This window comes from Sus scrofa, chromosome 2, assembly GCF_054392235.1.
Source record: "Sus scrofa isolate SSC_HxYL_T2T_F1_AM1 chromosome 2, Sscrofa_HxYL_maternal_Yorkshire_Landrace_v2.0, whole genome shotgun sequence".
Classification (NCBI taxonomy): Eukaryota; Metazoa; Chordata; class Mammalia; order Artiodactyla; family Suidae; genus Sus; species Sus scrofa.
Window position 1 is genome coordinate 83,474,163 of NC_139384.1, and position 25,507 is coordinate 83,499,669.

Here is a 25,507-nt window from a genome sequence, read left to right on the forward strand (position 1 = left end):
TTGATTGGACCAGGAGCTCACACACATGCTGGGCATTTGCTAGAAGCTTCGTCACACTCTGCACATTAGAGCTTTCGTCCGACCACCAGAGCAAAAATTTTGCTGGCAAACACACATTGTTTGATAAAGGAATTTCACCAATAGTGCCTTGGCTTTTTCTCTAAAAGACTTACCATCATTTTTTCCTTAAACTTAATAGACATTTTTTAGAGCAGTTTTCAGGCCACAGAAACAACTGAGCAGAAAGTACAGAGAATTCCCATAACTCCCCCCGACACAGTCTGCCTGATTATTAACATCTCACCTGTGTTTGGTGCGTTTGTTACAGTCAATGAGCCAATGTTGACACATTACTAACTAAAGCTCCTGCTTGACATTAGGGTTCATTCTTTGTGTCCTACGTACCTATGTACGTTCTGTGGGTTTTGACAAACATTTAATATCATCACCTTTGAATCTGGTTTTGCAAGTTTCTTTGTGAAGATGGGAGCAGTGCCTCTTTGAAAGATCTACCTGAAGTTTTTGTCTCTGTTCTGCTTTATGTGACAGAACTAAAGAAAGCTTACTGGAAAGCACTCTTGTGCTTTCTTTTTTTTTTTTTTGGTCTTTTTAGGGCCGCACCCACACAGCATATGGAGGTTCCCAGGCTAGGGGTTGAATTGGAGCTGCAGCTGCTGGCCTACATCACAGCCACAGCAACGGGGTATCTGAGCCATGTCTGTGACCTATGCCTTAGCTCACGGCAACGTCAGATCCTTAACCCACTGAGCAAGGCCAGAGATCAGATCCTCGGCCTCATGGATAATAGGTTCATTACCAATGAGCCATGAAGGGAACTCCCCTTGTGCTTATTTTGAAGAGTCTCAAAAACCTGCCAGAGAAGTCATCGTTTCTGTGTAGAGTGACACAAACCCCCTCTACACATCAGTGACTACTGCAGACACATGGGTCATCCACCTAATGAAAGCCTCTTCCTCACTTCCTTCACCCAATCCTTGTCTTCCTAATATTGTGCATAGCTGCAAATGCAAACGGCCGCAGTGTGTGACCCTAGTTTGGATCTTGGTCCACAAACAGGACATTTGTCAAGTGATTTGATTGGTTAACAGTGTTAAGTGGGGGTTAATTTCCAGCATGATGTTGCTATCTGGGGAGGCTGGTTGAAGTGCCTATGGGAATTCGTTGCGTAATTTTGGCAAGTTTTTTGTAAGTCTGAAGTTATTTCCAAACTAAAAGTTAAAACTTTTAAATCAATGAATTAAGTAGAACTGTATTTTTTCAAGTTCTAGGGACTGCAAGAACAACTAAACACATCTGTTTCAGAGTTCCCTGATAGCCTAGCAGGTTAAGGATCCGGCCTTGTCACTGCCGTGGCACAGATTCAGTCCATGGCCCAGGAACTTGGGCATGCTGCGGGCGAGGCGGAAAAAAAAAAAAAAAAACAACCCGCTAAACATGTTTGTTAGCTGTTAAAAATGATTACCTAATAAAAATATTACCTCTGTGAGGTAGAAAAAAAGAGGAAGAGTTGCTTTTTTATATACCATTTTATTCTATTTGAATTTTAATCACATGCATGCATTACTTATACATTTTTTATTGAGATAAAATTCATGCAACATAAAATTAACCATTTTAAAGTGTGTAATTCAGTAGCATTTTGGATATGCACAGTGCTGTGCATGAGAAATGATCCCTTCTCTATCTAAAAACTTAAAAATCAGTTTAGCAGTAAAGTATAATCTGTACCATGCAATTCTGATTTACAGTTGCTTGTTGCTGTGACTGTGGTGTAGGCCGGCAGCTACAGCTCCAATTCGACCCCTGGCCTGGGAACCTCCATATGCCGCAGGTGTGGCCGTAAAATAAAAAAATAAAAATTAGGAGTTCCCGTCATGCCTCGCTGGAAATGAATCTAACTAGCATCCATGAGGACACAGGTTGGATCCCTGGTGTGACTCATTGGGTTAAGGATCTGGTGTTGCCATGACCTGTGGCGTGGTCCAGCAGCTATAGCGCCAATTCAACCCCTAGCCTGGGAATGTCCGTGTGCCTCGGGAGCCGTCCCCCCCCTCCCCAAATACAATTGCTTAGTAAAGCTCTGGGGTTCAGAGAGCAAACCGCAGCCCAGTCAGCCAAATCCTGCCAGCTGCCAGGTTTTATAAAGTTTTATTGGCACACAGCCACACCTACTTATTCATATATCATCTGTGGCTGCTTGCCAAGTTGAGCAGTTGTGACAGAGACCACTTGGCCATCAAAGCCCCAAATTTTTATTTCAGACCCTTTACAGAAAAGTTTGCTAACTCCTGATCTATAAAAACTGGCTCGGAAAGGTATCCACAAAAGATTAAATGACATGAAGTTCCCTAGTAGCTCAGCAGGTTAAGGATCCAGCATTGTCACTGCTGTGGCATGGGTTCAATCCCTGGCCCAGGAACTTCTGCATCTTCAGGTGAAGACAAAAAAACAAGAGAGAGAGATGAGCTCGTGATAAGTTAAGAAAGAAATAAATGCATATCAAGATGTAAAGGAGTCTTCCAGAAACTTAGGAAACAAAAGATTTTAGGGAAACCTACCTGGCCCTGGGGTGGGAGATGGGGCATCACTGCCTCCATCCTTGGCTCTTCTTACTGTTTGACATGTGGGCCTCTGTAGGCACAACTTCGATAAACTGTTTTCAATAACAAAAAATTTTAAACTCCAGTCAAGTATGAAGTTAGTTTCCATTTTAAGCCCACTTAAAGATTAAACACTAACTTTTCCAGCCACTGAGAGGAGTGATCAAGGCTTTTGTACTTGTACAGTAAGATTCACTTGGTCAGGTCTGTAAAGAAGCCTCCCTTTCAAGCCCCTGGACTTCAAGTTCAAGTGTCAGATGCTCCTTTTCTAAGGATGCTCCAAGCCCCTATGCAAGCTAATTAGCAGCAGCCTTCTGCACCCTCTGCTGGATACACTGCGTTTTCAGTCCTGACTCCCGGACATCAAACCTCACCCTCTGAATTTCTGGGGCTGTTTGTGTTTTCCTGACCATTATGCCCTCAGAAGTTTACCCGATGTCTTCATTTTAAAACACAGTGAACACCTTGGGAGGTTCCATTGTGCTTTAAATTAATTTAATGTATTGAGAGTTCCTGTCGTGGCTCAGTGGAAATGAATCTGACTAGTATCCATGAGGACGCAGGTTCAATCTTTGGCCTCGCTCAGTATTTTAAGGATCTGGCATTGCCATGAGCCGTGGTGTAGGTCGCAGATACGGCTCAGATCCCATGTTGCTGTGGCAGTGGAGTAGGCCGACAGCTGTAGTAGCTCTGATTGTACCCCTAGCCTGGGACCCTCCATATGTCGTGAGTGTGGCCCTAAAAAGTCAAAAAAATTAATTTAGTGTATCAGGGCTTGTTCAGAACCCATTTAGTAGCTATGGGGTTTTGAGAGTGGTCTTACACAGCAAATGTTCATTCGTATTGTTTTCCACAGTACTCATAAATCCAGAGTTTTTAGCAATCAGTCATATATGTCTGGCAAACTTCTGAATTCCTTTCAGGAGCTCCACGAGATCAAAACTGTTTTCATCATAAAACTATTTGTGGCCCTTTTCCCTGTGTTGCCATTTGCCCCGATGATGCAAAATCAGCATGGTTGACACAACTGGGCACAAATCAAGGCAGATGCTTTGAAGTCTGTAGAAGTCACTGTAATCTTGCCATCATGTGCTCAAACGGTAAAAAAGAGAGAGAAATATCAAATACCAGTTTCACTTAGGAATATCTCTGATGAAGCAGTAAAAGCTATTGATTATTTTAAATCTCAATCGTCAGGAATACATCTTTTGTGTGACAAAAGGTTCTACTTCTGCCTGCAAAGTACAATCACTGTCTCGAGGAAACACTCATGGGCAAATGTCTTTATGAGCAGAATGAGCTTCTTTTTTCATGAAACACTGTCCGTGAAAGAATGACAGACAAATTATGATTATTCAGACTTGGAGATCTGGCACACATTTTCTCAAAAATGAATGGTGGTGAACCTGGCATATCCAAGAAAACAACTGACAGATTTTATTGCCAGTACATTCGCAAACAACAACAAAAAAGGAACTTTGTAAAACTGGTATCTGGCGGAAGTGATATTAACGAATGTGATTTTTTTATACCATATGATGAAATGTGTCAACATTTGAAAGATCTGCAAACTTGGTGGACCAGATATTTTCCAAGTGACCGCTGCATGGTGTTACAAAACTATGCATATGGGTAAAAGATCCATTCAAATTGCAAGAGAGAGACTAAAGGGTTTTTTAATTAGTCATCTAGTTTTTAAGGTAAAATTCACCATTTTAATCATGTAAAAGTATACAATTCAATGGCTTTTGGTACATTTACCCATTCCGTGTGTCCAAGGTCATGAATTTATTTTACATGGTTTCTTCATGTCTTCCCCTAACAGTTGTATAGTTTTAGCTCTTACAGGTAGTTCTTCGATCCCTTTTGAGTTGATTTATATATATATTGTGAGGTAGGGATCCAACTTCATCCTTTTGCATGTGGATATCCAGCTTATCCCAGCACCATTTGTTGAAAAGTATATATATATATATATATTTTTCTGGGGAGTTCCCTGGTGGTCTAATGGTTAGGATTCAACACTTGTACTGATGTTAGCCCAGGTTCAATCCCTGGTCTGGGAACTGAGATCCCATATCAAGCTGCTGCATGCTTTGGCCAAAAAGGAAGAGGAAAAAAAAGTGTATTATTTCTCCATTGAACGATCTTAATACAACTTGAGATTTAGGGAGAATCACTTAACCCTAAATGTATGGGTGTATTTCTGGACTCTCAAGACTATCCCACTGATCTGTCCTATCCCAGTACTGTGTGTGTGTAGCTCCTTTGGGATTTTCTATACATGTTTTGATTACTATAACTTTGCAATAAGTTTTGAAATGGGGGCTTGGAGTCTTCCAATTTTGTACTTCTTTTTCAAGATTGTTTCAGTTATTTAGGAGTCAAATAACAGGCAATGCCAAATGAATTTTAAGATCAACTTGTCCATCTTGAATAAGCAGCTGAAAACTTCATAGAGAATTTTGATAGAGATGGCATTGAGTCTGTAAATCAATTAAAGTATTACCATCTTAATAGTAAGATTTCCAATCCATGAACATCGTTTGTTTTTCTGTTTGTTTAGCTCTTTAATTTCTGTCCCACATTGTTGATAGTTTTTTCAGTGTACAAATATTGCATCTCCTGGGGTAGATTTATTCCTCTGTATTTTATTCTCTTTGCTACTATTGCGAATGGGATTTTTTTCTTAATTTCATGTGCATATCGTTCATTGTCTAGAAATATAGTTGGTTTCTGTATATTGATCTTGTATCTTGCAACACTAGCACTAATAGTTTTCTTTTTTTTTTAATGTGTGTGTAGCTCCTTTAGGATTTTCTATATATGAGATCATGTCATCTGCAAGTAGAGGTAGTTTTACTTTTTCCTTTCCCGTGTGGATGCTTTCTTTTCTTATGGTGGCCTAAAGACCCTGGCTAGAACTTCCAGAGAAATGTTGAATAGTAATGGCAAGAGTGGTCAGAATTGGGAATTCCCATCGTGGCACAGTAGAAATGAATCTGACTGGGACCATGAGATTTTTGGGTTTGATCCCTGGCCTCGCTCAATGGGTTAAGGATCTGGCATTGCCATTAACTATGGTATAGGTTGTGGACGCAGCTCGAATCTGGCATGGCCGTGGCTCTGGCTGTGTCTGTGGCTGGCAGCATAGCTCCGATTTGACCCCTAGCCTGGGAACCTCCACATGCCGTGGGTGTGGCCCTAAAAAGCAAAAAAAAAAAAAAAAAAAAGTGGTCAGAATGGATGATGGGCGAAACAGAAGCCCCTTATTCCTGAATAAGGACCTGGTCCAACTTCACATTCTGGGTATGTTCAGCCTGCTTTTTTGAAGAAGTGCCTCTGAAGTCTTTGCCTCTCCTGGCTGTTTGAGGGTCATTTCTTCCAACAGAGCTTACATTTGCGCTTTCCACTTACAAGTCAGGGTCAGATGTGGCAGTAGCCATGCACAGCTGGATATTTCTTCCTTTGCGTGGACCTGCCACCACACCTCAGCTCCTCACGTGCACAAGGTCTGAGGACCCACTTCAGCAGCCCTTCCCGCAGGACGGCCCTCCTGTAAGCTGCCTGTGACTTCCCACCACTCGAGTCTCCTCTCCATAACCCTCTTAGTGCAGCTCATGCTTCCTAAACATTCAGGACCTTAGCTCTGTGATGTGTCCAGTGCCCCGGCCCCCCCAGGTCCTGTGCCTCCCAGTGGCAGGACTGGGGTATTTTCCCAAAGTCTCCAGCTGGGAGACCCTGGGATTTGCGACAGGACAGTCCAGCCAGGAAATGAGTGCCACCAATTGTTCTTGGGGCCTGTGGTCGTCTGATTGTCCCAGCACAGATGCTGGATGTGGGGAGCAGCAGACGGTTATGATGCGGGCTTTGCTTACACTTGAACTTGTGCAAGGACTTGGTATTCCTGTTGTACACGGTGCAGATGTGTTAGAATTCAATGGTGTATAGACAGTAGGACTCCATCTGCTGCTGGTGTCTGTGGGCTCCTGGGTTCTTCTGCATGTGGTGAAGTAACGCTCCTGCCAAGGCTTAACCACACACCCACCCACCCCCGGCCTAACCCACACCCCACCTGCGTCCAGCCTGGTTTTTATTTCGTAGGCACTCAAATCTTTATTTGGATATTAATAAAAACAAATCTTGGCTGATGCTAACCATCTGATTTCCTTTTTTTTTTTTTTTTCATTTTGTTTTGTTTTGTTTCTGCGCACATTTTCTTTAGCTTGAAATGGCGATTGAAAACCTCCAAAAAAGCGAAGGGATCACATCACACAAAAGCGGTTTACTCAACAGCCATGTAAGTGTCGGTCTGCCCTGCTCCACTTGTCACCTTCATAGGCATTTTAAAAACAAACGACAGCAATGAGAGGACCCCTTTAAATTTCCAAAAAGGGGGGAAGAAAACCAACTAGAGTTCTATACCCAGTGAAAATGTCCTTCCAGAGCAAAGGGAAACTAAGACAGGCTCTTCCTTTGTGAAATGTGGATGCTTAGTGTACATAACGTCCTGCCCACAGTGCCTGGCAGATGATAAGCATTGTAAATAAATTCGTACTCAAGCCACAACCCCAAAATGACACCAGACTGGGGATGTCGTAAAGATTCTTAGCTGGATTTCCCATCAGGGCTCAGTGATTAATGAACCCAACTAGCATCCATGAGGATGTGGGTTCGATCCCTGACCTCGCTCAATGGGTTAAGGATCCGGTGTTGCCGTGAGCTGTGGCATAGGTTCACAGATGTGGCTCAGATCCCGTGCTGCTATGGCTGTGGTATAGACTGAGACCTGTATGCCTTGGGTGTGGCCCTAAAAAGCCAAAAAAAAAAAGAGAGAGATTCTTAGCTAACTTTCCTGATATCAGCTCTTTGAAGGAAAAATACAAAACAAAACATGGTAACTTGAGAAAAGGGCAAAGCAACTATTTCATACTGATTTTAGCTGCATAAGACCTTTCTCTGATGGGGACACTGTGATTGAAGGTCCCAGGCCAGGAGGACACCAACATCCCTGCCTCTGGGTGGCTTTGTGGGGCAGGATGGGACCAAAGGAGGCGACAGCCAGAGGCTTGGCTTCCAGGGACAGTTGAGGAGAGAAAGCTCCCATCTCCTCACACTATTCCTCTGTACTTCCCCAAAGGCTCACACCCTGGCTTTAAGAGACCTGGAAATTGGTTCGGCATTTTGACAGTAGGACAGGACTTGGAAATCAGAGCCAGCTTCCGGCAGCTTTTCTCAAGCACTTGAGTTGGGATTGGACCCTCCCTTGAGAATTAAAACATCAGAGAAAAGAAGTCCCCTTTAGTCAAACCCAATCCCAACTGCGATCCCAGTAAGACTTTCATACCGGCCAACATTCAAAGTGAGGTGCTTCTTGACGGACAGTGGTTCAGGGAGCAAGAGGCCCCTCTAGCGAAAAGGTCCAGAAGATTCTGGGCTTTGTGGGAGGCACAGGCGTGGCCAGCAGCTCCAGCCTGCAGGCCCAGCCTCCGAGGGCTGGTCACTGGAGGGAAGAGCAGCCTCACCCCAGCTGTCTCCAAGGAAAAACAAAAGTCCATCAGGCCCCAAGTTAGGTGGGTTGTGGCCACCCTGTCCTTTATCACTGCCAAGTGGTGTCACCTCAACGGACAGGTCTGGGAAGGGGAAACCTGCAGCCTTAGACACAGAGCACAGCGTGTAGAGAGTCCTCACAAGGTCATTCTCCACTCGGGAACCAGGCTTCTTCAGCTCTGGAGCAGACAGTGTGGCCCTGGCACAGGCTGCAAGGTCAGGCACCTTGGCAGCCCTGAGAAAGCCATGAGGAAGGCAGGATGGGCTCAGACACCAGGCAAGCAGTGTGGAGTCCACGGGAAATTTAAAATGTCTATGGGAAATGCATGAGCCGCTGTCTCTGGCTACACGGATGCCTCTGGCTTTCTAACACTTTTCCTCTTGAAGGCGGGCTTACCTTGGCTGCTTCCCAGCAACTGGTTTCCACCCCTGAGTTTACTTTCCCGACAGGAAAAATTTCCCTGTGTCTGTTTTCTCCTTGGTGATTTGTTGTTGAGTTGTTTTCTTTGATGGGGAGCTGTAAGAAGTAGGATCTGAGGCTTGGCCACTCAGAATCAAAGAGGATAGAAATAAGATCTCCTTAAAGAGCCGACCCCGGGAGTTTCTGTCGTGGCTCAGTGGTTAATGCTGTGGCTCTGGTGTAGGCTAGTGGCTACAGCTCCGATTAGACCCCTAGCCAGGGAACCTCCATATGCCACGAGAGCGGCCCTAGAAAAGGCAAAAAGATGAAAAAAAGAGCCGACCCCACACGCTGGAGTCAACCCGCCAGGAGCCTGTCTGGGCACAGGTGGGAGCAGGGAGAGAGCTAGAATGTGGCCTGGCGACAGGCAGCAGTGTGTCCTATAGACCCCTTTTTGCTTCCAGCCGGCCACACTCACTCGAGACAGTTGTTACTAGGCAGGACCAGCCATAGTCCCCAAGGCCTGGGCAGGACAGCGAGATGCCCAGAGCCCGGGAAGGCTGGCTGGTGCCTTCCAGATGCAGCCGATGTGGCGGTTACCAGGCTGCACTCAGGGCTTGGACCAGGGGGTCTGGGGTTGAAGGGATCATCCAGCCTGGAGTGGGAGCCCCATGGAGGAAGCGGGGGGCCTCAAGCTGGCTCTAAAACCAGGAAGAGCGTGACTTGGCAGGAAAATGAGGGGTAGCTGTTTTGGAGGGAGGAGGCCAAGAAACTCTCCCTGGGGATAGAGACATCATCGCCCCAGGGTGTCACTTCACCCTCTGGGGGCAGCAGCCACGCCAGCCAGGCCCCGCCCTGGGCTGCCCCTCTACTGATCCCCAGCTCTGTCTGGAGAGGGCCCCAACACCTACTGACTCAGGGGCCCCCTGGAGGGTTCACAGGAGGTGGCCACTGCCTACTAAATAAACCCCTGGGACAAGACTTGCTCTTAGATGAATCATATTCATGTTATCTGACTTTTTTAAATCAAGAAACATAAATCAGGGAGTTCCCATCGTGGCGCAGCGGAAACGAATCTGACTAGGAACCATGAGATTGTGGGTTTTGATCCCTGACCTCGCTCAGTGGGTTAAGGATCTGGCGTTGCCCTAAAAAGTTAAAAAAAAAAGAAACAAAGAAACACAAATAGTCAAAGATCATAATTGACAAAACCAGGAATGCAGTCCAGGATGGGGCTTGGTATAGGCCAGCAGCTACAGCTCCAATTCGACCCCTTGCCTAGGAACCTCCATGTGCCGTGGATGTGGCCCTAAAAGGCAAAAAAAAAAAAAAAAAAAAAACCAAAAAACAGTTCAATTATATGGGAGTTCCCTTGTGGCTCAGGGAGTTAAGAATGCTCAGTTGCTGCTGTGGCACAGGTTTGATCCTTGGACCAGGAACTTCCAATGCCTCAGGCGCAGCCAAAAAAAAATTCAATTGTATGAACAGAGCAAACGTGAGGACTTAGAATTGCTGCCTTTCTGCTAGGATATTACAGCACCAGCCGGTCAGGGGCCAAAGTCAGGCACCCTGTGCCCCAAACAGTGGAAACAAATATCCTTAAGGCTGAGCAGGTGAGCGAGTCTGGCCCTCAGGACCCCGCCCCCCATTTATAGATTAGGGGTGACACGGATCCTGTGTCACCAGGGAGCCCAGAGCCACTGGGGGTATTGGGTTTGCCTTTTTCCCCTTAAGGAGAAATTTGTTTGTTTCAAAAAAGAGCGCAGTCCTGACAGATGACAGATGTGGATAAGTACATGCTTTTCCTGGAAGAAGTTCTCTTTATTCCTATTTGCTATTGACATAGAAACAGTGCAAATACATGGACAAAACTTGCAGCAGAATCACACAGGATGGAAAAGATTATCCTGTTCACCCTCTCCCTTTGCTCCCCAGAGGTTGGTTTGCCATGGACGAGGCAGGTGTTGTGCAGTAGGGAAACTGGGCACTCCTGCTAGAAACTGGGCACCCCTGCTGGTCTAGTGTCACTAACATGTGACACCAGCCAGGTAGTGGCATCCGGCAGTATGCATGTGCTGACCCCACCAGCGCTCACTCAGCCTGCTGGTGAGGCTCAGACCTTGGCAGAGCCTGCAAACCATCCTCCAGCTCCAGTCGGCGTCCCTGCTGGGTAACCTCTCCACCCCAGAGAGGGAGGAAGTGGGCCCCTTATTCCTTGGGAGGCTGCTAGTGGCATCAGCTCTCTCTTTGGTTGCTTCTACTCCAGAGGTTAGTGGACCCTTGGTGTTGGGTCCATGTAGTCACCCAGCAAAGAAGTCTGCTTTTCATTTAAATCTCAGGGTTTGGGAGTTCCCTTTGTGGCTCAGTGGTAAATCCAACTAGAATCCATGAGGATGCGGGTTTGGATCCCTGGCGTCCCTCAGTGTATTAAGGATCTGGTGAGCTGTGGTGTAGGTCGCAGACTCAGCTTGGATCTGGCATTGCTGTGGCTGTGGTGTAGGCCGGCAGCTACAGCTCTGATTCAACCCCTAGCCTGGGAACCTCTATATCCCGTGGGTTCGGCCCTAAAAAGACAAAAAAGAAAACCCTCAGGGTTTGTGAGGAGCAGAAGAGACCGTCTTCCCCAAACCTTCCTTTTCACCTCGAGCCACTTGTGTCTTGTATTGAGCTGGGTCTTAGCCTCCATCTCTCAGGACCTGATGCAGGGCCCCTTCCAGGCCACCGCCTCATTTCCTGAGGCCCTTCCTGCCTGACTTGCTGGTGGGCTCAGCCCCTGAGATGTTTGGGGCCCCGGTCTTGGCTTCTCTGCCCATGGAGGATCCCCCTAGAAACAGCCTGCGCTCCCCAGCTGCGGTGGCAGAAAGAGGAGGCGCCTCCAGCTTCTGCAACCTGTAGGCTCTCACTCCCCTCATGCCCGGGCCCCTTATACTCCCCTGGACCCCCTCCTCACTTTGGTCAGCATTTCTGGAGGCATCTTCATGGGGCGCAAATGTGGGCTGATCGGTTCTGTCTCTGCTTTCTGGAGCTCCCATTCCAGCAAGGAGACAAGTGATAAACAATGAGTGTGCGTGTCTACTCTGGACAGAAAGTGCTCTGGAAAGCCTTGGGGCTCAGAGCCCAGCAGATACCAACCCTGCCTCCCCGGGATCTTGAATCAATTGAAAGTAGATGACAGGGTGGCAGACAGAGAACCTGATGATCTTCACGTGGCTGGGGAGGCTGCTGCAGGATGGGCTTGGAGCTGGTGGGACAGGCGCCCCTAGGTGAGTGCAAAGCAGGTAGGGCTGCATCCCTGAGGAAAGGGCAGCACCACCCCTGTGCCACCCGCATCCTCCCTCCTGTGTGAGTCCCTCAGCCCCAGGGTCAAGGCAGGGAGGGAGGGTCAGGGCGCCCTCAGGGGTGCCTCCCAGGAGGCAGTGCACAATGATTAAGCCGCTTCCTAACTTCGCAGTTAGGATTCAGTTCATGGCATCAAAGAGAGAAGGAGGGGCCAGGATAAGGGGGGCCAAAGAGATGGCCCCTAAGGGTGGGTCCCCTAGGCAGGGATGAAGCCTTGGAGAGAGAAGGGGGTGCTATGCTGCCTTTGTGTAGGAAAAGCACGTTTAAGGAGAGTTTGAAAACTATCTGGGTGACTTGATGGAAAGTAAACACCATGATGATCTTTCCCAAAAGAGGCCCCCCCTCCTCCCTGTGTCCCATTGTAAATGTCACCCAGGCGGATCACGACACCCTACACAGACAGATAGGCAGAGAGCTGCTCTCTTGGACCCACACCCTTGGGAATAGCTTGGACGCCAGGGCTGTGGGAGGCAGGCTTCGTGGTGACAGGAGGGCCAGTGGCTCCTGGTTCAAAGCCACTACTTAGATAAGAAGGAGTTGGACTGGTCCCCTCAGCAGGGAGGTGGTGTGGCAGAGACCTCACCTGCAGGGCGGCATGGGCAGGGCAGGCTCCCGGCTCTCCCCAGGAGATGATGTTGGGTTACACACTCTTCCTCCTCAGCAGCCCCGGCAAGTGGGCATCCCCCACCCCCACCCCCAGGTGCTGCTCCTGGTCCTGACCTCAGCGCTGAACACCAACCCAGCACATCGCCGCCGCCTCCTCCTTCCAAAAGCAGAACCTAGTACTTCAGCCCCTCTTAGAGCCAGAGGTCTGTGAGGTCTGTCTGTCTCTCTGGTCCTTTTTTCTTTTTTTTTCCCTTTGGCCACACCCTCGGCATGTGGAAGTTCCCGGGCTAGGGGCTGAACCCGTGCTCCAATGTGACCTGCACCACAGCTTTGGCAACACTGAATCCTTAATCTGCTGAGCCACAGGGGAACTTCCTATCTTTCTGTTGTAAGATCTTCTGCTCTGTCAGTCCCTAAGGCCCCTTCAGTCGGACCCTTGACTTTTTCCCCACCTTCATCAGTCTAGCCCGTGCCCACCGCCTGCCTCTGAAAGTTTCCCTATTCCAGTGTCCGCACCACCAGCTGTCTCCCTCCCCCTTGTCACTCAGGTCTGGGTTAGGATGAGGAGGCACCCAGGGATGACGTGAAGCAATGTCAGGTTCACTTAAAAATGGCCAGAACAGGGGTTCCCTGGTGGCCTAGCAGGTGAAGGATCCAGCGTTTTCACTGCTGTTGCGCAGGTTTGATCCCTGGCCTGGGAACTTCCACATGCTGAGAGTACTGCCAAAAAATACAAATAAAAAGGCCAGGGTGGGCAGGAGGTGATGAACGGGGCTTAGATGAAATATAATTGGTCCCGTTTTGATGATTGTTGGAGCAGCATTTCTTAAGTCTGTTCTGCCTCTGCACAGGTTAGAACCTTTCTGTTCTGAAACTAGTTTTTGAAAGGGAGGCACATGGAGTGGTACATGGTAGAAACGAATCCAACTAGTAACCATGAGGTTGTGGGTTCGATCCCTGGCCTTGCTCAGCGGGTTAAGGATCCAGCGTTGCCGTGAGCTGTGGTGTAGATCGCAGACGTGGCGCGGATCCTGTGTTTCTGTGACTGTGGTGTAGGCTGGCAGCTGTAGCTCCGATTGGACCCCCAACCTGGGAACCTCCATATGCCTCAGGTGCGGCCCTAAAAAGCAAAATAAAAATAAAAAAGGAGGCACAGGCGGACTTCTGGGCCTGCAGGCTAAGTCTGGGTGGGCCCCGTCATGCGTTGCAGGGCAGAGCCCCAGTGGGAGGTGGAAGGTGGTGATGCTTGCTGGGGGCTGGAAGGATGAGATGAAGGCAGCACAGAGGAGAGGGGCTCCGGCAGAGGGGAGCTAGATCCTGACATGGGATCCTGCCTCTGGCCTCTTTCCTGTGTTCCTGGCTCCTGCTTTTGTCCAAGTCCAGTCCTTGCTCCACTGGAGAACAGTATCAAAGCCAAAATGGAATTTCAGCCTTTGGGGTGCTCTACTCCCGGGGCCAGCCTCCTCTGGTGTAGGGGCACAGCTCTCTGTGTAGACGCTCCTACCCTTCGGAGCTGACCTCTGGGGGCAGTGGCTTCCGCCTTGGATTCTTTTTCTTGCCGTTGACCTGAGCACAAAACCGGACACATAAGCCTTTAAGTCTTTGATTTCTGCTTGTTTTCCTCTTGGTCATGAGTACAGGGCCTGCGCTGATATGACCTGAACATAGGTGACGTGCTGAGGGGTCGTGTGCTTTTCCTTCATCTTCCTTTCTCTTGGCATCAGATGCTCTCCAGTCCTGTAGCTTTAGGAAACATTTGGTGTTTGGGGTGTGTGGGTGTTTAAGTGATTGTGAAGATAGAACCTAAGAGTAGAGTTCCCTCTGTGGTGCTTTGGGTTCAAGATCCCACTGTCGTGAAGGTCACAGCTGCAGCTCAGATTCAATCCCTGGCCTGGGAACTTCCACATGCTGTGGGTATGACCAAAGAAGGGGGGAAAAAAGAAGATAGAACTTAAGAGGTCTCCATCACATGCAGGGTTTTATAAATTAAGTCAGGAAACCCGAAAAGCTGGCTGAAAATGAAGAAATAAGTAAGCAAGTAAAAAGAAGCTCTGATACAAATGAGCCCCAGATCACGTCTTGAACCTGAATCAGTAACAGCGTGAGCCTCTCCCTCGCATTGGAGGGAAAGCGTGTGATGATCACGGTGGGTCCCTGTCAGCACCTGGCATCTCTTCCCATCCAGCTCCAGTGGCTCTTGGATAATTACGAAACTGCGGAAGGCGTGAGTCTCCCCAGAAGTTCTCTCTACAACCACTACCTTCGGCACTGCCAGGAGCACAAGCTGGACCCTGTGAATGCCGCCTCCTTTGGGAAGCTGATCCGCTCCGTGTTTATGGGCCTGAGGACGCGGCGGCTGGGCACCAGGTGGGTAGTGGGGGTGTCAGGCAGCCCCCACGCCTGCCCACCTGCCATCTCACTTTATACAGACATCGAGCTTGCAGGGAACGTGAGGCTGCTTCCTCCTGCCACGTCCTGATGTCCACACCTCCCGGTGAACTTAGAGTTGTCCTGAATCGTCAGTAGGCTGGGCCTGGCCAGGGCCACAGACACAGGCCGTGGTTGCTTCTCTCCTGGTGATGAGACATGGGTTTTTCTTTGTTGGTCTCCCTTCATTTGAAATTTTTCATAACAGCCTTTTTAAAAAGCAGCCTCTGGGAGTTCCCTCGTGGCTCAGCGCATTAAGGATCTGGCGTTGTCACTGCTGTGGCACAGGTTCAGTCCCTGGCCTGGGAACTTCCACACGCTGAATATGAATCTGTGAATCCAAAGGAAACGGGGGTGGGGGTGGGGGGATGGGAAGCAGCCTTTGGGAAGTTCCCCAGTGGTCTAGTGGTTACGATTTAGTGCTCTCACTGCTGCAGTCCAGGTTCGATCCCTGGTCCAGGAACTAGGATCCCACATCAAGCCGCTACACGCCAGGGCCAAAAATAAGTTATAAATATCCTCTGGATTATCGAGTAGAGTTGGATTTACCATTTCTTAATGCTTTTTGCTGTGCCTGGACAACCCACCTCTGGGCTGCCCTTGGCCAATAGCAGCCAGGGACCATCAAAGGCTGGAAATTACCCCCAGCAATAGCATTCAGCTTCTCCCACTAGAAAAAGATGGTCTCAAGTGTTCAAAGTGGAAGGGGCCCCAGCACACGCATGAGGCTATCCTGGGTGGCCTTGACCTGGGGCGGGCCAGGTTGGGTGCACACACGTGGGTGTCAGAGTTCCTCCCACCCTCTTAGAAGTGGGCATCGTGGGTGTCTTAAAGGATGGGGCCAGAAAGTGCAAGTCTGCTCCAATTCTCTGCCACTTTGGGGTCCTCAACAGTAGCTGTCCTTACAGAATGAGGATGGATAGAAGGGGCTGGGGCTGGTCTCTGGGGACACAGCCACTGCTGCCCTGGGGCCTCTACTTTCCCAGAGTCCCGGATGCTGGTCTCAAGATTAGAGCTCAGGCCCCCTGCTGTCCTCCCTCAGAGCACTGGCTTGGCTGGCACCTCATCAGAGAAGGACCCAGGCTCTTCCCATCTGTCCCTGTTGCCAGCTCAGGAGAAATGGCAGCACATAATCTGTCCTTTTATCTCGAGGAGCCCCCTCTGACCTGTTTCCTTAACCAAAGGAACCTAAAGCCCTTTGATCATCATTTCTGTCATAATAAACTAAGGTAGAGTTTCTCAGACTGAGCCATTTCCAAAACACATCATTAGATGTTTGGAAGGAGGGGCATTAATAATAATAGTAATTGTTGTCATCCTCATTAGACAACGCTAGGTTAAACAAAGTTGAACTGGCTCTTTGACCGCAGGACTTCTCAGAGCCTTTATCATACTAAAACACTGAGCTGAATTTACCAGGAGGGGAAGTCATTAGAGAATTTCCTGGATCTCTCTGACCACAGGACAGCCTGAGAACATTGCCCACACAGTCGAGGGAAGCCTGGCCCCGAGAGCCCAAGGGACAGGCTGGGACAGAGCACCTGTCTTGGGGTTCAGGGTTTCTGCCAAGAGCTGACCTTCGCTGTTTGATTTCTAGGGGCAACTCCAAGTATCATTACTATGGGATCCGGCTGAAGCCAGACTCGCCCCTGAACCGGCTGCAGGAGGACACACAGTACATGGCCATGAGGCAGCAGCCAGTGCATCAGAAACCCAGGTGGGAGTTCCTGTCATGACGTGGTGGAAATGAATCCGACTGGGAACCATGAGGTTGTAGGTTCGATCCCTGGGCTCGCTCCGTGGGTTAAGGATCTGGTGTTGCTGTGAGCTGTAATGTAGGTCGCAGACACGGCTTGGATCCCGAGTTGCTGGGACTGTGGTGCAGGCCAGCAGCTGTAGCTCCAATTGGACCCCTAGCCTGGGAACCTCCATATGCCACGCGTGCAGCCCTAAAAAGGCCAAAAAAAAAAAAAAAAAAGAAATTCTGACACTCACTACAACATGGATGCATCTTGAGGACTTGATGTTCAATGAAATAAGCTGGACCCAGAAGGACATATGGTGTGTGATTCCACTCACGTGAGGTCCCTAGAGGAGTAAGATCCACAGAGACAGGGGATGGGGAGTCGGATTTTTAGTTTGAGAAGAAGAGAAGGTTCTGGAGATGGGTGGTGGGGATGGTCACACAACAGCGTGAGTGTGCGGAATGCCACTGGACTATTCACTTAAAAATGGTAAATTTGGGGTTTTCTATTTGACCACAAGTTTTAGAAAAATACACACAACCCCAAACTGTATCCTCCTCTGCCCTCTGCTCCTTGGGCCCCTTCTGGGCAATGCTGCTGGGGTCTCACAGTTGCACATGTGTTCCCTTCTCAGGTACCGGCCAGCCCAGAAGACGGACAGCCTGGGGGACAGTGGCTCACATGGCAGCCTGCACAGCACACCTGAGCAAGCCATGGCCGCCCAGAGCCAGCACCACCAGCAGTACATTGGTGAGCCCCCGCCCTGGCACAGGACCTGCAAGAAAGGCTCGGGGGCCACTCAGCACCTCTGGGGGTGGGTTTTGGCACCAGCAGCATCTACAGGGATGCTAAGTTTAGACAGTGTTCTTATACACCACCTTTTCAATTACATAGAAAGTTCTAGGGAGTTCCCTGGTGGCCTAGCCAGTTAAGGATCCAGCATTGTTATTGCTGTGGCCCAGGTTCAATCCCTGACCCCAGGAACTTCCGCATGCCATGAGTACGGCAAAAAAAAAAAAAAAATCTAGATAAGCGTTCTTTGTGGAATCCCTGAGATTTTAGAATAATCAACATATGCCCACTAAATTAATGTATAAAGTGACCATCAGAACAATAACTGGAGGAGTTTCCTGCTGTGGTGCAATAGGATCAGCAGCATCTTGGAAGCGCTGGGACACAGGTTCGATCCCTGGCCCGGCATAGTGGGTTGGGAATCCAGCCTTGCCACACCTGCGGCTTAGGTTGCAGCTGTAGCTTGGATCTGATCCCTGGGCCAGGAGCTCCATATGCCTCAGACAGCCAAAAATGAAAAAAAAGAAAAAAAATAAATAACTGGAGTTCCCTTGTGGCGCAGCACATTAATGATCCAGCATTGTCACTAAAGCAGCACAGGTGGCTGCTGTGGCATGGGTGTGGGTTCAATCCCAGGCCTAGGAACTTCCCCATGCCATGGGTGTGGCAAAAAAACACCACAACACAGAAAAATAAGTAAATAAAATGAGGAGTTCCCGTCACGGCTCAGTGGTTAATGAATCCAACTAGGAACCATGAGATTGCGGGTTTGATCCCTGGCCTTGCTCAGTGGGTTAAGGGCCCAGCGTTGCCGTGAGCTGTGGTGTAGGTTGCAGACACGGCTCGGATCCCGTGTTGCTGTGGCCCTGGTGTAGGCTGGTGGCTACAGCTCCGATTAGACCCCTAACCTGAGAACCTCCATATGCCACCGAAGCGGCCCTAGAAAAAGGCAAAAATACCAAAAAAAAAAAAAAAAAAAAAGTAAAGTAAATAAAATGAAATGCCCTTCAGAAAGAAGACTAGATGTACTTTAAACTGAGTCTGTCCCCTCCGGTGCCCTGACATGTGGCAGCCTGGCCCTCCTCCACAGAGCGTCTCTCCCCAGCCAGCACTGCCGCTGCCCTGGTTGCCGGGAGAGCGTCTTACTCAGAGCCTCCCACCCAGGACAGCCCAGGAGGCTCACACATGCTGAAGCTTGGGGGCATCCATGTACTTTTAGTGTACCTTTTGAGCACCCACAGAACCCTTCTGTGACGGGTCTTCTGGAGAGACTGTCACTGCCCTGGGACACTGCTTCCTGTGTGTCCACATGTTTAATGTCACCAGGAGCTGTGCACCCGAGAATACCGAAGCTTAAAAGTCATGTGGTCTTGAGGGCAGCCAGGACTTGGCCCCCGGGCTGTCATATCGTCCCCAGCTCATGGCCCTGCCCGTTGGCTTCTGCCTGGGCACCCTCCGCAGCCTTGCTGATCTCCCACTTTCCTCCCCTAGATGTGTCCCATGTCTTCCCTGAGTTCCCGGCGCCCGACCTGGGCAGTGTCCTGCTGCAGGAGAGCATCACACTGCAGGACGTCAAGGCCCTGCAGCTGGCCTACCGGCGGCACTGCGAGGTGACTGCCCCACCCTGAGTCCAGCCTAGGGGCAGGGAGGGGAGTGTCACCACAGGGCATCTCAGTGCGCCTCCCCCAGGCCAAGGCGGTCAGCTGCCTGCAGCCAGCACCACATGCCAGAGCATCACCAAGATACGGGCCACAGGACCGGCCCCTCCTCCCTCTGGCCAAGGACTAGATGGAGTCTCCCCTTTATTCACTCCCGTAGCCTTCAGTGTCTCTCTGGCTTTGGGAAGATGGCACTGTCGCCTGTTTCCCCGCCACTTGCCAACCCAGGGGCACGCACATTGCTGTATTTAACCCACTGTATTTATCTCCAGGCAACTTTAGACGTGGTGATGAACCTCCAGTTTCACTACATTGAGAAGCTGTGGCTTTCCTTCTGGAATTCTAAAGCCTCCTCAGGCGACGGCCCTGCCTCTTTACCAGCCAGGTACTGCCCGTCAGCCCCGCAGTCAGGCCTCCTTCCATAAGGCTTTTCCCTGCAGATAGTTGCTGGCTGACACCCACAATGTGGCCCTGGACGAATGTGCCAGGCAACCAGAAACTGGCGCTCGGACCCCCTATGGGCGTGTGGTCTTTACTCTAAGATGATGAGTGACTCATGGCTCATCCCCCTGCTTCAGCACAGGGTCTTGGGGGTGACCGCGTAGTAGGCGAGGAGCTGGCCGGCAGGAGGGTCTCCCCAGCCCTGCACCCAGTGGTCCTGTAGCCTCACTCGGCTTGTGCCTCAAGAACTGGCATCAGGCTAGTGGCTCACCTGTGTCCCCCGGTGTCCCCCACAGTGACGAGGAGCCGGAAGGTGCCATCCTCCCGAAGGACAAGCTGGTGTCCCTGTGCAAATGTGACCCCGTCCTCAGGTGGATGAGGACCTGCGACCACATCTTGTACCAGGCACTGGTGGAAATCCTCATCCCGGACGTGCTGCGGCCAGTGCCCAGTAAGCAGCTCTGCCCCGCTCTGCCTCGCCATGTCCCCTGCCACACCCACACTGTGGGGTCCACATGAGCCCTGCCACAGGAGACTCCCAGAAGGGAGGCCAGGGTCACAGGACAGCCCTCCCCTGCCTGCAGCATCAAGGATGGGCTGAATCAGGTTTTAACCTGCCTGCCCCAGTGAGCTCTGCTTCCCACACTGACTCTTTAGCATCAAAGGGTGAATTCTACAGACCTTCACCAGATTCCAGAGGCCTTGACTGAGGAAGGAGGGAAAAGGAAATGATGTCCTTTGATGGCTGGGGCTGACTCTTGTGGTGGGGACCTTCCCAAGGCCTCTGTCCCCAAACACCCGTGCAGCCTCCAAAGACAGTGGCAAAGCACACCACCAGGGGGCGTCCTCCCGCCAGCCTGCTGGGAGGCTCTCCCTCGAGATCCCAGGTCCCTGATGGTGAGAGGCGTGTCCCTCCACCCCTACCCCCCCCACCCCCAGACCCCCAGATTCCTGGAGGGCGAGGAAGCGTGTTAGTGCTGGAGACCTTCCATCTTTCTTGATGAGCTGGTCTGCTGCTCATTTGCCAGGAAATGGGACATAGCAAAATGATTGTACTTCTTTGGCCTTGCCTGCCCAGAAACTCTTCAGTGTAGTGTTCATTTAGAGTCTCTGTATTAAGGTAGGTTGAGACTAGGATATATTTCCTTTTCTAACAGTTGAGGTTTACTTTTTTTTTTAATTTTTTTTTTTTTTTTTTTTTTTTTTTTTTTGTCTTTTCTAGGGCCACTCCCACAGCATATGGAGGTTCCCAGGCTAGGAGTCGAATTGGAGCTGTAGCCGCCGGTCTACGCCAGAGTCACGGCAGCGCGGGATCCAAGCCGCGTCTGCGACCTACACCACAGCTCATGGCAACACCAGATCCTTAACCCACTGAGCCAGGTCAGGGATTGAACCCTCAACCCTCAACCTCATGGTTCCTAGTCGGATTCGTTAGCCACTGAGCCATGACGGGAACTCCAGAGGTTTACTTTAAAAAAAAAAAAAATGTGTTCTTGCAAGCCATCTCAAGATAAATTTGAAGTCAGTAGAATATATCTACATGCGTATGTACCAGGGGCTTCCCCCTCAGCACTGTGGACCTTGGGTGGGTCTGTTTCTTGAGGAGGGGTGTCCTTGGCACTGTTGTTGGCGGGGGGGCGGGGATGTCACAGCATCCCTGGTCCCCACCCCCTCCATGCCAGGAGTACCTCCAGTGAGACAACCACAGGTGTCCCCAAACATTGCCTGGTATTCCCTGGGGGCAGGGCTGCCCTGGCTGAGAGCTGCCAGTGCAGAAGATAGATGAACAGAGACAACCAGAGCTGGGTGGCCCTCGTTCTTACTCTGTCCCTCCCTAATTAAGAGCCCTAAATTCTCACCATCTCTTCTCTGTGTTGCTTGTTCTTGGTGGGTGGTCATTGCCACGGCACAGGCATCTCTTAAAACTCAAGCTGATTCTGAGGGGTGAGGCTGCCTTTCTCACACTTAATGCCATGGCTTGCGTCTCCCAGGTACCCTGACACAGGCCATCCGGAATTTTGCCAAGAGCTTGGAAGGCTGGTTGACAAATGCCATGAGCGACTTTCCACAGCAGGTTATCCAGACCAAGGTGACTGGTCGGGGGCTGGGCCTCTGGACCACGCTGCTCCCTGATGGTGGGGGAGGGGAGAGACCACAGCTGCAGGGGGTGAGGGGTGTCCCTCGGGCCCTGCTGTGCTGTGAAGGGAGGGAGCTCCTCTCCCTCTGCCCAGTGGAACTTGAGGACCCCTGGGCCCCAGAAAAAGCAGGCTGCTCCTGTGTGTCCTGAGGAGGCGTGGTCTTTCCAGGAGGGGAGAGGGATGCAGCTGATGGAGGGCACATGCTGGCCAGGAGTGCCCAGCAGATGTCTTTGCTGTGATAGTTTTGGGTTGATTGGGAACAGGTCCAGTGTTTCTCTGCTGAACATAGGTGGAGCCTGTAATCTCCTGGCTGTCACCCTTATTGATACAGTCTTGGCCACAGATCAGAACATACAGTGTGTCAATCTGGGCTACTTGTGAAAGAGGGATAATCACCTTCCTTCCTTGTGCCAGAGTCGGGCATCTGGTCTACCCACCCCCCACCGGAAATTGATCTGTTAGGCCAGTGGGTCTCAAACCCCAGGACAGTCAGACATGGCTTAGGCAGCTGTTTCAAACTGCAGATGCTCAGGCCACACCCCCAACAAAGGCTGATCTAGGGGCACCCGGAAATCTGTATCTTCACCTATCATCCCAGAGAGCCAGAGGACTTCTAGAAGCAGGGGTCTAGCCACGTTGTCCTGAATTCTAACTCACCTGTGCATCTGATGCCATGTGACACGTTGGTGACGCCTGTGTACCTCACTGGTCCTCTGTCCTTGGGCCCTTGAGTTCCTGCCAGACTCACTTGTTCCTGCTCCCTCCCCGAGATGTCCCTGAGCCAGACGCCCTTCCATGAGACAGGCTCACCCTTGCACCTTCCTCGGCCCCAGGTCGGCGTGGTCAGTGCCTTTGCCCAGACTCTGCGGAGGTACACGTCCCTCAACCACCTGGCGCAGGCGGCTCGGGCGGTGCTCCAGAACACCTCCCAGATCAACCAGATGCTCAGCGACCTCAACCGCGTGGACTTTGCCAACGTGCAGGTAACTTTCTTCCACGCTCATCCCCACAGCCTGGGATGGGACACAGGGACCCACTCTGCCGGCCTAGGCTTCCACCCTCTAGAAAACTACACAGACCCACAAAACTCAGCCTACAGCCAAAGCAGCACCTCGCCCAGGCCCGGCCCACAGTTCTCTTGTATGAAAAGAGTTGGGGGAGTTCCCTGGTGGCTCAGCAGGTTGAGAATCCAGCATTGTCACTGCTGTGGCATGGGTTCAGTCCCTTGCCCAGGAACTTCTTTTTTTTTTTTTTTTTTTTTGTCTTTTTGTCTTTTTGCTATTTCTTGGGCCGCTCCCACGGCATATGGAGGTTCCCAGGTTAGGGGTCTAATCGGAGCTGTAGCCACCAGCCTACACCAGAGCCACAGCAATGCGGGATCCGAGCCATGTCTGCAACCTACACCACAGCTCACAGCAACACCAGATCGTTAACCCACCGAGCAAGAGCAGGGACCAAACCCGCAACCTCATGGTTCCTAGTCGGATTCGTTAACCACTGCACCACGACGGGAACTCTGGAACTTATGCATGCTATAGGCTCTGCCAGGAAAAAAAACAAAAAAAAGACTTGAGGTCGAAACCCCCTACAGTCTACCCAGGGAGCTCTGGGCTCCACTCCATGATCACTTCCTGGCATCCAGGTGCTGGGACTGACAGACTGTCACATTGGTCCATTCTCTTTAAAAATTCACCTTCCTGGAAGTTCCTGTCATGGCTCACTGGTAATGAACCTGACTAATATCCACGAGGATGTGGGTTTAATCCCTGGCCTCGCTTAGTGGGTCGAGTATCCAGGGTTGCCATGATGCGGCTCGGATCCCACTTTGCTGTGGCTGTAGCATAGGCCAGCAGCTTACAGCCCTCATTTGACCCCCAGCCTGGAAACTTACATATGCCATGGGTGTGGCCCTAAAAAGAAAAAAAATTGCCTTCCTGGTGCCTCCTCTGGGCTTAGGCCACCATCAGATGAATCCTGCTGCCATGTTTCCATCTAGTTCAAGCCCTGAGTTTATCACCTGAATAAACAAACACACACACATAGAGGAGGGACCACACACAAATAACACAATGTGGGAGTTCCCTGGCAGCCCAGCGGTTAAGGACTCAGCATTGTAACTGCAGTGGCTTGGGTCACTGCTGTAGTTCAGGTTTGATCTCTGGCCTGGGAACTTCACATGCCACAAGTGCGGTCAAATAAATAAATAAATATGTAAAGAAGAAAAAAGAAATCACACAAAGATGAAGTACAGCCTGGGCTTTGGACGCAAGAAGCCTGTTTTAAGCTTCAGAAGGCGGGCATGTTCCCTCTGGATGTCTGTTCATCTCTGCCCCATTAAGCCAGGGCTATGCTCACAGTTGGAAAAGGCCAAAGGCGACAGGTGTTTGTGCTCATGTGTCTGGCCTGGGGCTGCGCCCAGGAGACGTCCCTCTGTCCTGACCCACCCGTGCCCTGCAGGAGCAGGCCTCGTGGGTGTGCCAGTGCGAGGAGGGCGTGGTACAGCGGCTGGAGCAGGACTTCAAGCTGACCCTGCAGCAGCAGAGCTCACTGGACCAGTGGGCCAGCTGGCTGGACAACGTGGTCACCCAGGTCCTGAAGCAGCATGCCGGCAGCCCCAGCTTCCCCAAGGCCGCCCGGCAGTTCCTGCTGAAGTGGTCTTTTTACAGGTAATCGGGGATTCATCTCCCAGAGAGCTGGGACCCAGCATGGACTTGGGAGAAGGCCCAGGGTGGAGGCTGAGGCCCACAGACGCAGACCAGCCCATGGGCCTCACTCCTGGGAGCACCCAAGGGCTGGCCCAGAGCCCTCTGAGGCCTAAAGTTGGGCTATAAGGGCTTCTGCAGACAGAAACCATCATCTCCAGGCTGCCTGCTGGGGAGATGGCAGCTCATGCACAAGCCCTTATTTCTGCCCCTAGAGCAGCCCCACATAGGGAGGGGGAGAAGAGTCTCGAGAGAACAGGACACAGAGGTAGCAGTGGGAGATGTGAACTAGTTGGGGAATTGCCGTGCGAGGAGTCAGCTAGGACAGTGAGCCAAAAGCCAGGAAGCAACACGAACCTTCATCCCCTCACTGCCAAGGGCAAGCAGGAGGCAGAGTTGGGCATTGGCTCCCCACAGAGTGGTCTGCCTGAGGTTTTTTGGTGGGGGCGGGGCATGCCCATGCATGCAGAAGTTCCCAGGCCAGGATCAAATCCACGCCCCAATAGCAACAATGCCAAATGAACATATTTTAAAATGATGTATGCGACTGTGTTATAATGATGTGTGTGTGTGAATGTAAAGAGGTTCATTTCGGGGAATCGGCTTTCGTGATCTCAGGGCCTGGCACATCCAAAGTCCGTAAGGAGGACTGGCGGTCCGGGCAGGAAGTGGATGCTGCCATCCACAGAGCGGACTCCTTCCTCAGAGAAACCTCAGTTTTGACCCAAAGGCCCATCAGCTGATTAGGTGAGGCCCACCCCTGGTGTGGAAGTCGAGCTTCTCCACTTCAAGTCGACAGATGGTGGATGGGAACCACAGCAACACCCAGACTAATTTTGGCTGAACCAGTGCCAATTACTGGCAGAGAAAACTAACCATCACAGGAAGTAAATGCAGGGGAGTTCCCATTGTGGCTCAGTGGTAACAAACTAAACTGGTGTCCATGAGGATGTAGGTTTGATCCCTGGCCTCGCTTAGTGGGTTAAGGGTCCAGCCTTACAGTGAACTGTGGTGTAGGTCACAGGTGTGGCTCAGATCCTGCACTGCTGTGGCCGTGGCATAGGCTGGCAGCTGCAGCTCTGATTTGA

At 50.6% G+C, this 25,507-nt stretch overlaps 1 protein-coding gene across 22 annotated transcripts in view; it reads left to right on the forward strand.

Moving 5' to 3' along the window:
• RFX2 (regulatory factor X2) overlaps window positions 1-25,507 on the forward strand; it is a 107,327-nt gene that overhangs the window by 68,712 nt on the left and 13,108 nt on the right. For 9 of the 22 annotated variants that reach the window (XR_014837742.1, XM_085013170.1, XM_021083997.2 and 6 more), the window contains 10 exons: window positions 6,847-6,921; window positions 14,702-14,883; window positions 16,541-16,660; window positions 17,323-17,438; window positions 18,972-19,090; window positions 19,411-19,523; window positions 19,876-20,030; window positions 21,571-21,668; window positions 22,551-22,700; window positions 24,175-24,383. Coding sequence is in view for 21 of the 22 variants with exons in the window: in XM_085013170.1 (XP_084869296.1) it covers window positions 6,847-6,921; window positions 14,702-14,883; window positions 16,541-16,660; window positions 17,323-17,438; window positions 18,972-19,090; window positions 19,411-19,523; window positions 19,876-20,030; window positions 21,571-21,668; window positions 22,551-22,700; window positions 24,175-24,383 (1,337 nt within the window). In the remaining variant the exon portion in view is untranslated. The remainder of the gene's footprint in view (window positions 1-6,846; window positions 6,922-14,701; window positions 14,884-16,540; window positions 16,661-17,322; window positions 17,439-18,971; window positions 19,091-19,410; window positions 19,524-19,875; window positions 20,031-21,570; window positions 21,669-22,550; window positions 22,701-24,174; window positions 24,384-25,507) is intronic. The other 13 variants (XM_085013172.1, XM_021083999.2, XM_085013171.1 and 10 more) reach the window with 3 other exon arrangements.